The sequence below is a fragment of the Pieris napi genome, chromosome 2, assembly GCF_905475465.1.
Source record: "Pieris napi chromosome 2, ilPieNapi1.2, whole genome shotgun sequence".
NCBI classification, from domain to species: Eukaryota; Metazoa; Arthropoda; class Insecta; order Lepidoptera; family Pieridae; genus Pieris; species Pieris napi.
Window position 1 is genome coordinate 75,762 of NC_062235.1, and position 12,865 is coordinate 88,626.

At 34.1% G+C, this 12,865-nt stretch overlaps 3 protein-coding genes across 13 annotated transcripts; 1 reads left to right on the forward strand and 2 right to left on the reverse strand.

The window, feature by feature from the left end:
• The first annotated feature begins 1,079 nt into the window (after positions 1 to 1,079).
• LOC125062434 (glycine, alanine and asparagine-rich protein-like) lies at positions 1,080 to 4,153 on the forward strand. The gene is made up of 5 exons (XM_047668364.1): positions 1,080 to 1,232; positions 1,304 to 1,346; positions 1,423 to 2,782; positions 3,734 to 3,770; positions 3,859 to 4,153. Exons 1-3 carry the CDS (start codon positions 1,218 to 1,220, stop codon positions 2,280 to 2,282), a joined length of 918 nt encoding a protein of 305 aa, XP_047524320.1. The 5' UTR covers positions 1,080 to 1,217; the 3' UTR covers positions 2,283 to 2,782; positions 3,734 to 3,770; positions 3,859 to 4,153.
• A 91-nt stretch (positions 4,154 to 4,244) lies between these two features.
• Positions 4,245 to 5,723, reverse strand: LOC125062509 (sporozoite surface protein 2-like). Its single transcript, XM_047668496.1, has 2 exons — positions 5,590 to 5,723; positions 4,245 to 4,714 (listed from the first exon to the last, which is right to left on the reverse strand). The coding sequence occupies exons 1-2, from the start codon at positions 5,602 to 5,604 to the stop codon at positions 4,373 to 4,375; spliced, it is 357 nt and encodes a 118-aa protein (XP_047524452.1). The 5' UTR covers positions 5,605 to 5,723; the 3' UTR covers positions 4,245 to 4,372.
• Positions 5,724 to 5,923: 200 nt separating this feature from the next.
• Positions 5,924 to 12,523, reverse strand: LOC125062439 (GATA zinc finger domain-containing protein 14-like). Of its 11 annotated transcripts, XM_047668377.1 has the most exons (19): positions 12,424 to 12,512; positions 11,626 to 11,665; positions 11,334 to 11,351; positions 11,017 to 11,055; positions 10,901 to 10,939; positions 10,785 to 10,823; positions 10,669 to 10,707; positions 10,553 to 10,591; positions 10,437 to 10,475; positions 10,318 to 10,359; positions 10,200 to 10,226; positions 9,654 to 9,692; positions 9,431 to 9,445; positions 8,758 to 8,796; positions 8,473 to 8,487; positions 7,057 to 7,092; positions 6,548 to 6,565; positions 6,386 to 6,424; positions 5,924 to 6,136 (listed from the first exon to the last, which is right to left on the reverse strand). In XM_047668377.1, the coding sequence occupies exons 1-19, from the start codon at positions 12,430 to 12,432 to the stop codon at positions 6,105 to 6,107; spliced, it is 603 nt and encodes a 200-aa protein (XP_047524333.1). In that variant the 5' UTR covers positions 12,433 to 12,512; the 3' UTR covers positions 5,924 to 6,104. The 11 variants fall into 11 exon arrangements, with proteins under 11 accessions (XP_047524333.1, XP_047524350.1, XP_047524341.1 ...); XM_047668394.1 differs by lacking the exon at positions 8,473 to 8,487 and having other exon boundaries at positions 12,424 to 12,522; XM_047668385.1 differs by lacking the exon at positions 9,431 to 9,445 and having other exon boundaries at positions 12,424 to 12,518.
• Between the last annotated feature and the right edge of the window lie 342 nt (positions 12,524 to 12,865).

Here is a 12,865-nt window from a genome sequence, read left to right on the forward strand (position 1 = left end):
CCATGTTAGGTTCCGTATATAAGATTATTTTATTATTACATTTTGATACTGAAGCAGCGATCGTGACCATACATCACGTCACATATAACATAGTATGATGGTAGGTTCTGAGGCCTAGAGTGGACGGAAGTATAATGTTTCCGTATCGGTAGTGACGAATTAGTTTATCCTGACCTCTTCGCTCCATGAGTCAAACTTAGCTACGTCGTCAAAGAAGAAAAAGAGGATCTCCAGACAGACAGACCTTTCGTAACACTGGGAAATAGTCCTGGGGTGGGTCAAGGATGATCTTTGACAAAGATAACTCGTACTAAACAATCTGATGTAATGATATCGAAACCGTTAAAATTCGTTAGTTAGAAATATAAAAAGGTTCTTATAATCAGGATAATTGTCATTTAATCAGCAGCTGCAGCAGGCTTTAGCCCAAACTAACCCAATTCGAACGGACTATTTAATTGGAGCACTATATGTTCTGACAGAAGTTGTACTTGAAGCAGTAAATTTGAGTGTGCAACTCTCCTAGAGTTGTAGTTTAGTTTCAGAAGAAAAAATAAGATCATAAGCACAAACAAATCATTTAAAATGTAGGATATACTCGTATAATAAGGAATAATAATAAGGAGTTTTACACTGTTACTTAGGCCAAAGAAAATTAAATTAAAATCTATTATAGGTCATATAAAATTTTTACACTTTAACAATAGATCCTATCTATCCTTGTCTTTCTTCTTTTCTTTCAACATAATTACAGTATTTATTCTAGATCACGCCTTATTAGCATTTTCAAAACTGTTACATGATTGCAAATAAAGTTATAATGTTAATAGAAACCTTTCCGGTTGTCTTCATCTAAAGGGTCTTACCGATGGGCAGAGATTTCACGAACATCATTCGTCCATTACCATATAAGGAAAGCTATGCCATTTTAATATTTATACGATTGCGTTTAGACCCTATTTCGCATAATTGCAATTGCGCGAAGTCTAAGGGCAGTGGACCGTAGCGGTTGCTCCTGCATACCGGTCTTCAATCGGTTTTTACGTGAACAAATAATGTTATTCAAATAGGGCGGCATCGGCCGTCTATTTAGAATTGTTAATTTCATGTAAATAATTTTCGGTGCAGTATAAAAGTGCAGGTTACTTTTTGGAAGGCATCATTATCGTTGTATATCCCAATCGATCTATTGAGTCGCAGCAACAAAGAAACAAACCATGTCTCGACTTACGGTAAGAATCAAATTAAGTGTTTTTGAAATTGTGAGATTACAACATGAAACTAAAACATAATTCTCTTCTAGATTCTCTTTGTCTTCGCTGTGGCGTATGAAGTACTTGGAGAAAGTAAGATACAAATTGTTTATTGACAGAATGGTAAGGGCATGTTTAACTCAGATTAAAAATATTCTATGGTTTTCAGCTGTGACAAAAGGCAAGCCCGCTGCGGACTCCAAAGGCGCACAAACCGGATACCTCTCCCCTGTTATCTTACCTGCACCTATCCACGGCGGAATCGGCTTTGGACACGGTCTAGGTGGTGCTGGACTTGCCGGAGCAGGTCTCGGTGGAGTTGCTCTTGCAGGAGCAGGTCTCGGTGGAGCGGGTCTCGTGGGAGCGGGACTCCTAGGCCCGGGATCGTCTGCCCCCCTTAACAACGCCGGTGCAGCAGGTGCAGCTCAACTCAGCGCCATCCAAAACGCTCAAGCCGTCCAAGCGGCTCAGATCGGAAACGCTGCCGCCGCCGGTATCCAGAGCGCACGTGTCACAGAAGTAGCCGCAAGAGCCGGACAAGCCAATGCCATTCAGAACGCTCAGGCTTTGGACGCCACCCGTATCGCCAACGTACAAAGAGCCCAGGCCGCCGCCCTAGAGAACGCGAGAGCCGCGGAGGCGGCGAGACGCGCCGCCGCCGCCAGCGCCTGGGAGCTCTCCCGTGCTGTGGAAGCCGAACGCGTCGCTAACGCAGCCCGCGTCCAAGCCGTCGCAATAGCTAACACCCGTGCCTTGGAAGCGGCTCGCATCGCCAACGCAGCCAGAGCTCAGGCCGCAGCCGTGTTGAGCACTGCCAACCAAGCGAGCGCGGTCGCTGACAACGTAGCGAGACAAGACGGCCTCTTGCTCGGCGGAGGTCTCGGCGCCGGTTACGCCGGCCTCGGTGGTGCCGCAGTCGTGGCTGCAGCCCCAGTGGCGGTGGCGGCCCCGGCCTACGGTGGCCTCGGATACGGACAAGGTTACGGACATGGCTACGGACAAAGCTACGGATACGGCTACGGACACTAAACGAAACCGAAGTCATACATAGAAATTTCTACATCCATTTCGCCAATCTTTAATACAGAAATGGTGAGCGGCAGATTAAAAATAGGAACTATTGTGTAAATATAATCTTAATAAATTGCATCGAATTCCGAATAAATATTGTTTCTGTTGTATTTAATAAAGGAACTAACGACTCACAACGATTTTATTTATTTGATTTTAGACATTTAGATATTTTCTAAGAGACATTAAAGAAATCGTAAATTGTTTAATCCATTGGATTACGATGTATAATATTGATGTCATTGGGACTTAATTCGCCAGTATCAATTAAGCTTTTTGTATTAACAAAAAGCTTAATTATTCATTTGCATTTATTGTCTATAGATTAATTTGTTATGTTTTCTAAAACAGCGACTCCTTCGAAAGCAACGGCAACATGCGCTTCCTTCTTTATTATATGCAGGGACATGTACAAAGGTACATCGAGGGTGTACCTCAGTGGTAACCAGCGAATTAAAGTATGCAACAAAAATATTTATATTTATTTATTTATAGATACTGTACCTAGTTTTCTTGCAAATACTTGATTTCGTTACATTAAATGGAAAATTTACGCGCCCTTGATGAGTTGGGGGATATCCGGGTTTAGAAATCGTAATTGTTACGTATTTAGCGGTTTCTTTATTTCATATGCAAATGGAAATATGACTTTCCTATATATGGGCGTATTTATAATAGTTAATGGAGCGAAGCCGAGCCGGAAACAGGTTAATTATAAAAGTATAAATATTATATATATTCAACCCAATGTGCCTACTATTTAAATAGTAACTTCTATAAAACGTCGAAATTTTCAAGTAATGTTAGTCAAACCTATATGAATCATAATATATATCAAGATCTATCCATGAAAAAGTTTAGGTAAATAAGTAATAAAAGTGTTAAGAGTGAAGTAGTATGATTCTTGTTATGATGAGGTTATCTGCTGTTATCTTCAAAGTTTAACGGTTATCATATAAATGTGACCTACATGGCAAACATAATACTATGTAAAATAAGATGCCCGCGCGACAATTATCACGTGAATTAAAAGTTTTTATATTATCATCATTATTATAATCATAGCAATAATAATCTATAATCAAAATAAATAAATATCAAATCATCATAGAATTTTATCACTATGTCAATATCAATATAACCGTTTTTTTACTGGTGCAATGATTGTGTTTTTGCAACTACACAATTTCTACAAACAGACTCACCACTTTTAAATATCTTTAGGTATTTATTATGTACCGATAATTAACGACTCAAGATAATATTACTCGATCACAGTTCGAGGAATTCGACAAGAGGCACTGCGCGAGTAGAAAATGTTTTTAAAAGTAATTGAATTTTGTTAAGTATTAATCTCTTTGTTAAATATTTTAATATTAATATAATAAGTATCGAAAATTTCTTTACAGCTCTTTTTTGCGTTTTTGCTTATTGGATTAACTTATGGTGAGTATGAAATATGATACCTACTCTAATGAGAAAGAATTAATGTATACACAGAGTGATTACAATTAGAATTTACAATTTTCGGCAGGGCTACCCCAATACAACCAAGGCCGTTCCGTGCCAGGAACTGAATTCAGCGGACTAGCCAACGGCCAAGGTAGCCAAGGCACCGGACCGGCCGTTTATCAAGGATTTGGGAATGGACAAGACTACAATCACCGTAAGGGATACCAAGAGATGGGATATTAACGTTTTAAAATTTGAATAATTTCTAGGAAGTTGTTTGCTATTTGTCTATCTTGACGATAATGCTTCTAGCACCAATCATCAATTTAGATAATCATGTTTTGTAATTTTCACTAAATATATAAATCATTATCAAACAGTCTATTAATTCATCCCATTCTCGAGAGAAAATGGCACAAGACCAAGCATGTGCTCACACTGGACCTATTCAAGAAAATGAACGACTGGTAAGATATTGCGGTACATTTATTTGTTTAAATTAAATATAAAACTCTATCGTAAGACGACACTGCATTCTACGTCTTTAATTTAGTTTTTACATGGATTTTAAATTGCACAATAAAGTAAAAATATTTCTAATTCTTTCCATTGGCGGGGTTTTCTGGTTTTTCGGGTGTTTTCGTGTCTGACATCTTCTGCATGTCAGGCACTTTGGGAGTGTCTGACATTTTTGTAGCGTTATGGTTGTGTTGCTGTTGCTTTGGCATTTCACCGTGAGGCTTCAGGTTTGGGTTCATGATATTAACATCCATATTTGGGAACATGTTGTTGAAATCCATGGCAGGAGGATTCATGTTGTTTGGGTTCAAGTTATGGATCGGGTTTCCATTATGATTAGGATTCATGCCGCGGTTCTGGTCTTTGGAGTTTTCCTCGGCCAATGCGGCTGATAGCACCATTACGGTGCAGACGAAGATCTGTTAAAATTATATTCGATTAGAACTAGTAATATATTGCAACGCATAGTGAAAATAATTATTTTTTGTCCACTGCCCTAGACACTCACATTGCCAAAGGGCTCGCAAGTACGTTGCGGCTTTTTAAGAATTGGTACGCTCTTTTCTTGAAGGACCCTGAGTCGAATAGGCCGGGAAATACTTCAGTGGGCAAGTGGTTCCACATAGCGATAGTAGATTATTATGGCAAAAAATGCCTTAAAAACCCTCAGTTGTAGAACGACGGACGTCGAGGTGATTCGGGTGCAATTTCGTATTTTGCTTCGACGTCCGACTGTGATGTGCGACCACTGTTCGTGGTAAATGCGGTAGAAGATGCAGAGAGACCCCACATCTCTACGCAACGTCAAAAGATCAAGCCACTCGGAAAGAAATTGGTCGTCGTCGATTTGAATCTATATTGAATAGGGTAAAGTGAAAGGAGCTGGTACCGGGGAGCTGTACTAGCCCAGAGAAATGTGTGAGAACTGTACTTCACGTATGGCTGAGCTTGCGCTTTATAAAGTTGCAAACGGTGGCCCGGAGTAAAGTAGTCTCGCCTTGCTGAGCACACCAAGCTTCATAAGGCTAATTTAGCTTTCCCTTTCAAATATGAGCGCCAACTGAACGTCATTCGGTATCTCAACGCCCGGTGTTCCGATGCTGGCTGTGGCTTAAAGCTATTGACGCGAGCCAGCCTCACCAGAGCGTTTAAACGAAGACTTGGAACTATGTCATCTGTGTTGACACACAGACGGTCAACATGAGGTCTAAGAAAGAGCTTTTATGACATTTAGCAATTAATAGAAATAAATCTAGTATTATACTAGTAGTACTAGACAACTTCTTTAACTCACCAGGGCTTGGGACATCTCGATCCTAGTTACGTTATGTTCCTATTAACGTCGACATCTACATTCAGGGCAGTTTTATAGGTCAATTTTTTTCTTTCAATATCTAAAGTCAATTACATTCCAAAGACAATAAAACAAGGTTCACACGACAATTGGAAATAATTAAACAATTAATAGACTTAGCTAATTCTATGAAAATGAAATTATTGTAACTGCAGAAATGTCTTCCTTTTATAATTATTGTTAGACATGTACGATTTGATTGACCAACCATTGTTAAGTACTTATAAGTATATAAGTGCATTCTTGTCGAAGGTTTTAAATAAAACTAGTTATGTAGGTTTCACAATCTGATAGTTTATTAAGGAAAAAAAGGAAGGAGAGTAAAATATTTGTCTAAAGGTGTTACTGCTTAAATAGGTATTATACCTATTCTAACAACCAATTAATTACATAAAACAGACTTAAATAACTAATCCGGCCTTCGTACGTGAATAGATCTCCCGAAGAGGTTTTCTTCATTTTCCACCGCGTAGGTTGGGGTTGTCATCTGCAGCAAATTGAAAAAAAATATCATATTTGAAAACAATCTTAAATAAAAAGGTCTACCTAATATGTACAACAATGTAAAAAGTTAACTCAGAAATGTTCTTCTAGGCTTAACGTATCTACTCCTGCAATAGCGTGTATTTTCGAGTTTTCAAAATGTTTTAGAAGATAAAAGGTTATTGATCTAATCCTCGTTACTACTATTAATTTGGACTAAAATGGACTCTGTGGTTATTAGGTTTGTACTTACAGTGTTTTCTTCCATCTTCAACAAAGGCAGGGCCGTTGCCTGAAATTATTAATACAATTAGCTTGTGTACACTTTAGGAAAATCAGTTCCGAGGTTTGGTAACGTCCAGTGTAAATAATTCAAAGTAACTGAAATTTCAGTTGGTAGACACAATGTACTTACTGATGGGTTCATAGTTATCTGCAACAAGAAAGATTAATTAAATTATAAAGTATTCTATGCACATCATTCTATTTAAATTATGGAAATATTTTCAATTCAAATATAATTTGTTCCTAAATTAAAAAAAAAGATTTCACTGACAATCTATTGTAATAATTTAACGAGCACTACCGACATAAGTTTTATGTCGGTAGTGTCGTATGTTGTGTAAAAAAAAAAAACATGGCGATTAAAAAGAGTGGCGGAGAGTTTATTGCCAGTTCTTCTCTTCTGTTCTACGCCCTTGATTTGAGAACCGGCAGTAAATGTAAAATTAGAAGCATTAATATATATTTCTTTAATGACGAATCACAAGTGTACATTGTGTTACCTACGTGAATAAATGATTTTTGAATTTTGAATTTTTAATAACTTCATCAAAGCTTCGACATAATTACACGAAAGATACAATTAATCAGTTTAGTTAAAACATAGAATTATATATTTATCGTAAAGAAGAATTCACTTACTTGGGTTTCCGGGCCGGTAGAATCCAGGGTCGATGGCTAAAACAAAACAAAATAATTATTTAACTCTTATCCGAAATTACGGTTTTAATGATACATTTATTTTTATGAACTCATAAAATTTAAATATGTTTATTATGGCATATAAGATCAGGTATCACCTATTCCACGTCATTAAATTTGAATCGGTTGACATCCCTACTCATCGGCAGGAAGACAGAGGGTGTAGGCCGAGAAAAAACTATCTCTATAAAATAGCAAATCATCATACAAAATGACAATGTCAAAACACTTATTTTAAAACAAATATCGCAAATTAATTAGAAGTAGCCTGTCTAGCACTAGTCCCAGGCGTTTATATCAACTAGATAATCATTAACTTTATAGTAAGCCTTTTTATACAGGTTGTCTTTAATACATTTCTTAAATTTATAAAAAAGGCAGAGATAAAAGAGCCTCTGGGATTTTATTAAAGAAGAGTATCCCTTTTCCCAAAAAAGAATTACTAACTTTAGATAGTCTTGTACGGGGAAATTGCAGCCTGCGTTTGTTCCGTGTATTAACATTGTGCGTATGTTCTATTTTAGTAAACTTATCACTATTTTTGTATACATACATAATATTTTCATAAATATATTGCGAGGGAAAGGTATATTAATTTCATTGAATTTATCTCTCAGAGATTCCCTACATTTTAAATTATAGATTGCACGAATAGCCCTCTTCTGCAGGATGAAAATAGTTTCGACATCAGCAGCATGACCCCATAATAAGAAGCCATAAGTCATTAAGCTATGAAAGTAACTAAAATAAACAAGTCTAGCTGTATCGACATCAGTTAGTGAGCGAATTTTTTTAACCGCGTAAGCTGCAGTAAGTCTCTTCGCCAATCCGTTAATATGAGGGGACCACTGAAGTTTGGAATCCATGGTGATCCCAAGAAATACAGTTGTATCATCCAAATTCAATTCCTCATCATTTATAATTCGTCTAGTATCCATTTTCCTTGCATTTTTTGCACAAAATTTAATGCATTTCGTTTTTTTTTGCATTAAGTAGAAGGTTATTCATTCTAAACCAATGGAAAATCGCCTGCTAACCCTTAACTATATATCCATAAAAAAAAACGAACTGATTATTATGTAATAATTTGTTTACGTTAAAATTAGACTTACTAGTTGATTTAATATAGTTTTTTCAAATATTTTACTACAAGTAGGTAGTACGGAAATTGGTCTAAAGTTACTGGGGTTGGACATGCTACCTGCTTTAAATAATGGAAATACTTTACGATGTTTCATTAGATCGGGAAACTCGCCACATTCAATACAATTGTTTAAAATTATAGCTAGATGGTGAGCAATTATATCAATTATGCTACTAATTACTTTTACAAAATACATGAGATGTAATACTTACGCCTTTGTTGATTACCTGAATACAAAATGAAATAATTAGTAATAAAATAAATAATATTCTTAATATATTTATTTAACTTTCTTGAGGGCAGTAACAATGTTTATAAATAGTTTATTGAAATTTGCCTCTTATGTTCTCATTTTACGAAACTACTAGGCTGCTACTATGGCTATATTGGTTATTTATAGAACAGTATAAAGCTTAAATGAAATCTTAATTTTTAATTATTGAAATATTTTTGATTCAAGACATGAAACTAGAAGACAATAGCTATTTAAACCTTACCTCCATAGGTGGGTCTGTAAAAAGCCGAGTCTTCGACAACTGCAAAAACAAACAAAATATACCTATTAATGTGAGACCAAATTTATATAAATGCATAACAAAGTAATTTAAAAAATTATACAATTTATAGTTACCTAGGTGCGTGTTATCTTAAATCTCAAATAGTACTGATCCAATTTTAATGAGATTTAGACTAATCCATAAGTTGGAATATACCTGATTTAAATAACCTTTTTATTACGGACGAAAAAGATCACGTCGATAAAACTTTTTAGTATTTAATTAATGCGTTTCATGTTGATAACTAAGTCAAACAACAACAACAAATCATCAAACAAAATGACTATGGCAAACAACACTTATTTTAAAACAAAAATCGCAAATTAATTAGAAGCAGAAGCATATTTTTCTATTTGTACGTTAGCTTTATTGTTCATAATCCACAAGATATAATAAATAAAATATATCGAGGCAAACATGACGTTTAGTTATAATAATGCTTCCTACACTGGAAACACAAAATTCATAGTAAGTAAAAACTACCTCCTGGGCACTTTTTTATTTTACTTAAAAACACCCTCCAGGGAAATATTTAGGATTCATCTTTATATGCAGAGTGAACTTTGTTAATAATGTATTTGTTTGTATACACGGATGTCCGATATGTACTTACTGTGACCGCCGTTACCTGAAAACATGAAGGAAGTGTCAATAGTATAGAAAGATACGCCAGGCCATTTTATAATATGAGCAAAGAGCAAAGCCTAAAGCTTAACTGTCTAATTATTATATATTATTATATGTCTAATTAGTCTTATTCTGACAATGGAGATTGCCAAAATAAGACTAATGGTCCATTTTATATGAGTTAGTTAGTTGTACGATTGTTAACTTACCATTTTGCGTCGGCCGGTAGAAGGCAGAGTCTTCTACAACTGTAATTAAATGAAAACAAGTTTAATAATATAACATCTGATTAAAGAAATGTACTTAATATGCGTCACTTTCCACAAAAAGAACATTCAACATCCCAAAAGCTTCGCCAAGCGTATACGATGATGTTTGTTAGAATTTGGTATTTTCGATATTACTGAGCTTTTATTGTTATAAAAAATTAAATGTTATTAAATGGGCTTAAAACATGATTATATATGTATAAATTTTTCGCGTGTTATAAATAAATTTTTAAAATACAATTAGATATTGAGCACTTAAATATGTAAAAAGGCTCACGATTGGGGATGGCGATAATGTATTCTTTGAATTATTTTAAAACAATTTTCTGTTAGTCACAGCTTGAACGTAATATTATAAGAAATACCTGATCGTGGCCTGTATTGGCCTGGAAAAAGTATTTCTGAAATAATAAGATACTAAGTTACCAAGTAATCTTCTGTCTTAAGTTGTGCATTTAATATGTATATTTTACATGTATTTCGTACCGTGAGGATTATTGTCCACAACATGAACTGTAAACAAGAAATTTTCTTTAATTATTTACATCATATTACTATGTTGCATTAAAATATATATATTTATATATAAAGTCTTATATCGTACCCTGAGTTGGATCATTGTAATAATTATTGTCGACGACATGAACTGCAATAAAAATATTAAATTTAATTTATTATTTTGTTTTAATTATTTTAATTTATTTTTAATGTGATTTGTCATACCTCGGGAAGGATCATTGTAATTATTGTCAACTACATGAACTGCAATAAAAATATTAAATTTAATTTATTATTTTGTTTTAATTATTTTAATTTATTTTTAATGTGATTTGTCATACCTCGGGAAGGATCATTGTAATTATTGTCAACTACATGAACTGCAATAAAAATATTAAATTTAATTTATTATTTTGTTTTAATTATTTTAATTTATTTTTAATGTGATTTGTCATACCTTGGGAAGGATCATTGTAATTATTGTCAACTACATGAACTGCAATAAAAATATTAAATTTAATTTATTATTTTGTTTTAATTATTTTAATTTATTTTTAATGTGATTTGTCATACCTTGGGAAGGATCATTGTAATTATTGTCAACTACATGAACTGCAATAAAAATATTAAATTTAATTTATTATTTTGTTTTAATTATTTTAATTTATATTTAATGTGATTTGTCATACCTTGGGACGGATCATTGTAATTATTGTCAACTACATGAACTGCAATAAAAATATTAAATTTAATTTATTATTTTGTTTTAATTATTTTAATTTATTTTTAATGTGATTTGTCATACCTTGGGAAGGATCATTGTAATTATTGTCAACTACATGAACTGAAAAGAAGAACGTTTCATGAATATTTTGCGGCGAAAATACGATAAACTTAACAATCAGCCGTACGAATGCTTGTACTGATCGCGATTCTACTACATATTATACTAATTAAAGAAGAAACAGATAAACAACAGCCCAATGCCACGCCCTGCTAAGCATTTCGCGTTATTACAGCCAATATTCCATGAATATCTATTTTTCTCTGCTGTTTGCCGTACATTCAAAACAAACATGCAACATAGACTTTAAAATAATGTAATAAATGCTTAGTACTCACTCTGAGGCGCTGCGAAAACTGAAACGAAACGTATTTAGATCAATATTAAAACAAATAAAAGCATATTTAAGTAGAATATTCCAGAAATTATTTTTAAGCGGTTTTAAGTGGTCATTAACAGCGGTTTGGGTAAAACCCAGTTAGTTTCTTCATCTAGTGTTTATTTCACGAGTACAATAAGTTCTAAGTAGTTTAGAAATATATTATTTGCCAATGCTATTAGCACTTCGGCGAATTCACTTCCAATATTTAACAAGGCAAATCAATATTTGTGGTCAAGAATATAACTCACCTTGAGCGCAGGCCAATGCCGCTACAGTGAAAACAATTATCTGTAATAAAACATATTAACATTTTATTTGAGACATTGAGTTTCTAGAACAACTAGAAATTGATGTTCCAAAATCAAAAGGCAAAATGTAGTGATTTTCTTTATCACTTTTTGTACATAGATAAGATTATAGATTGTTTAAATTATTTAGAACAGACACCTCTGATAAAAGATTGACTTCTGCATTTCCTTTCTACTGGAATAATGTTCTTTATAATATTACGAAAAATCTCCTAAAGTTATTAAATAAAGTTTAATATGTAAAACAAACATACGAGCCAGAACTTATGAGTAGTTAGACATAATAAAAGAATTGCAATAACGTTAATCCAAAATTAAAACCTAACAATTGATTCATTTATCTTGTTGACAATGGAGTCTGAAGAGCTATGACTTCACCAGAGGCGACTAGCGGAAAAATGATTACGTCATATCTACACACTTAAGCGTGTGTTTTTTATTTTAGTGTGTAGGCGACTACATTTTGTAAATGATTTGATACGAAACCGAACTTTTATTCTATTTTTGCTATTGTTGGTTGGTCTTTAGGGAAATTTAAACGCGCCTTCCTTAACGGTTACATAACTAATTTGGACAAGTTTTTAATTGCTAGATATATAGATAGAATTACATTATGAACGTATCGACTAATAAATTAACAATATTGTATTGAACTGAACTGTTTAAGCCTAGTTTAGCCTAGTAGCTAGGAGCATAAGGATAATGCTTTATAAAAAATATAAATTAAAAAACACGTACCAATCTCATTTTTGTAAAACGCACCCAACACGATCGGAGATAAAGTGTACAAGTGGAATAACGCCGAATTTTGTTTCGTCCGTCTTATAAAGGTCGCGATAACCCCGTAAAGATCAAATATAAATATTAGTAGATTACCAAGCACTGCAGGTTTTTCCTACGCGGCTTCTGCTAATTGTTTTGTTCAAAATAAATACAAAGAACTTTTTATTACTAATACAATATTTATTCAGGCCGATCAGTTAGCGGTTAGACTGGTCGAGGAAGCTCCCTTTATATCTGAGGAATAGAGGCCTCTGCCTTGTAAACGTGAATAGAAAATCGTCAAGATCTTTCGTATATTACGAATTTCCCCCTTTTATTTATTTAAATTTAGGACCTCGTTGTCAAATCAACACTGACCCCTAGAAGGCTGTTTGATTCTTTTGTAATGACGGAACGA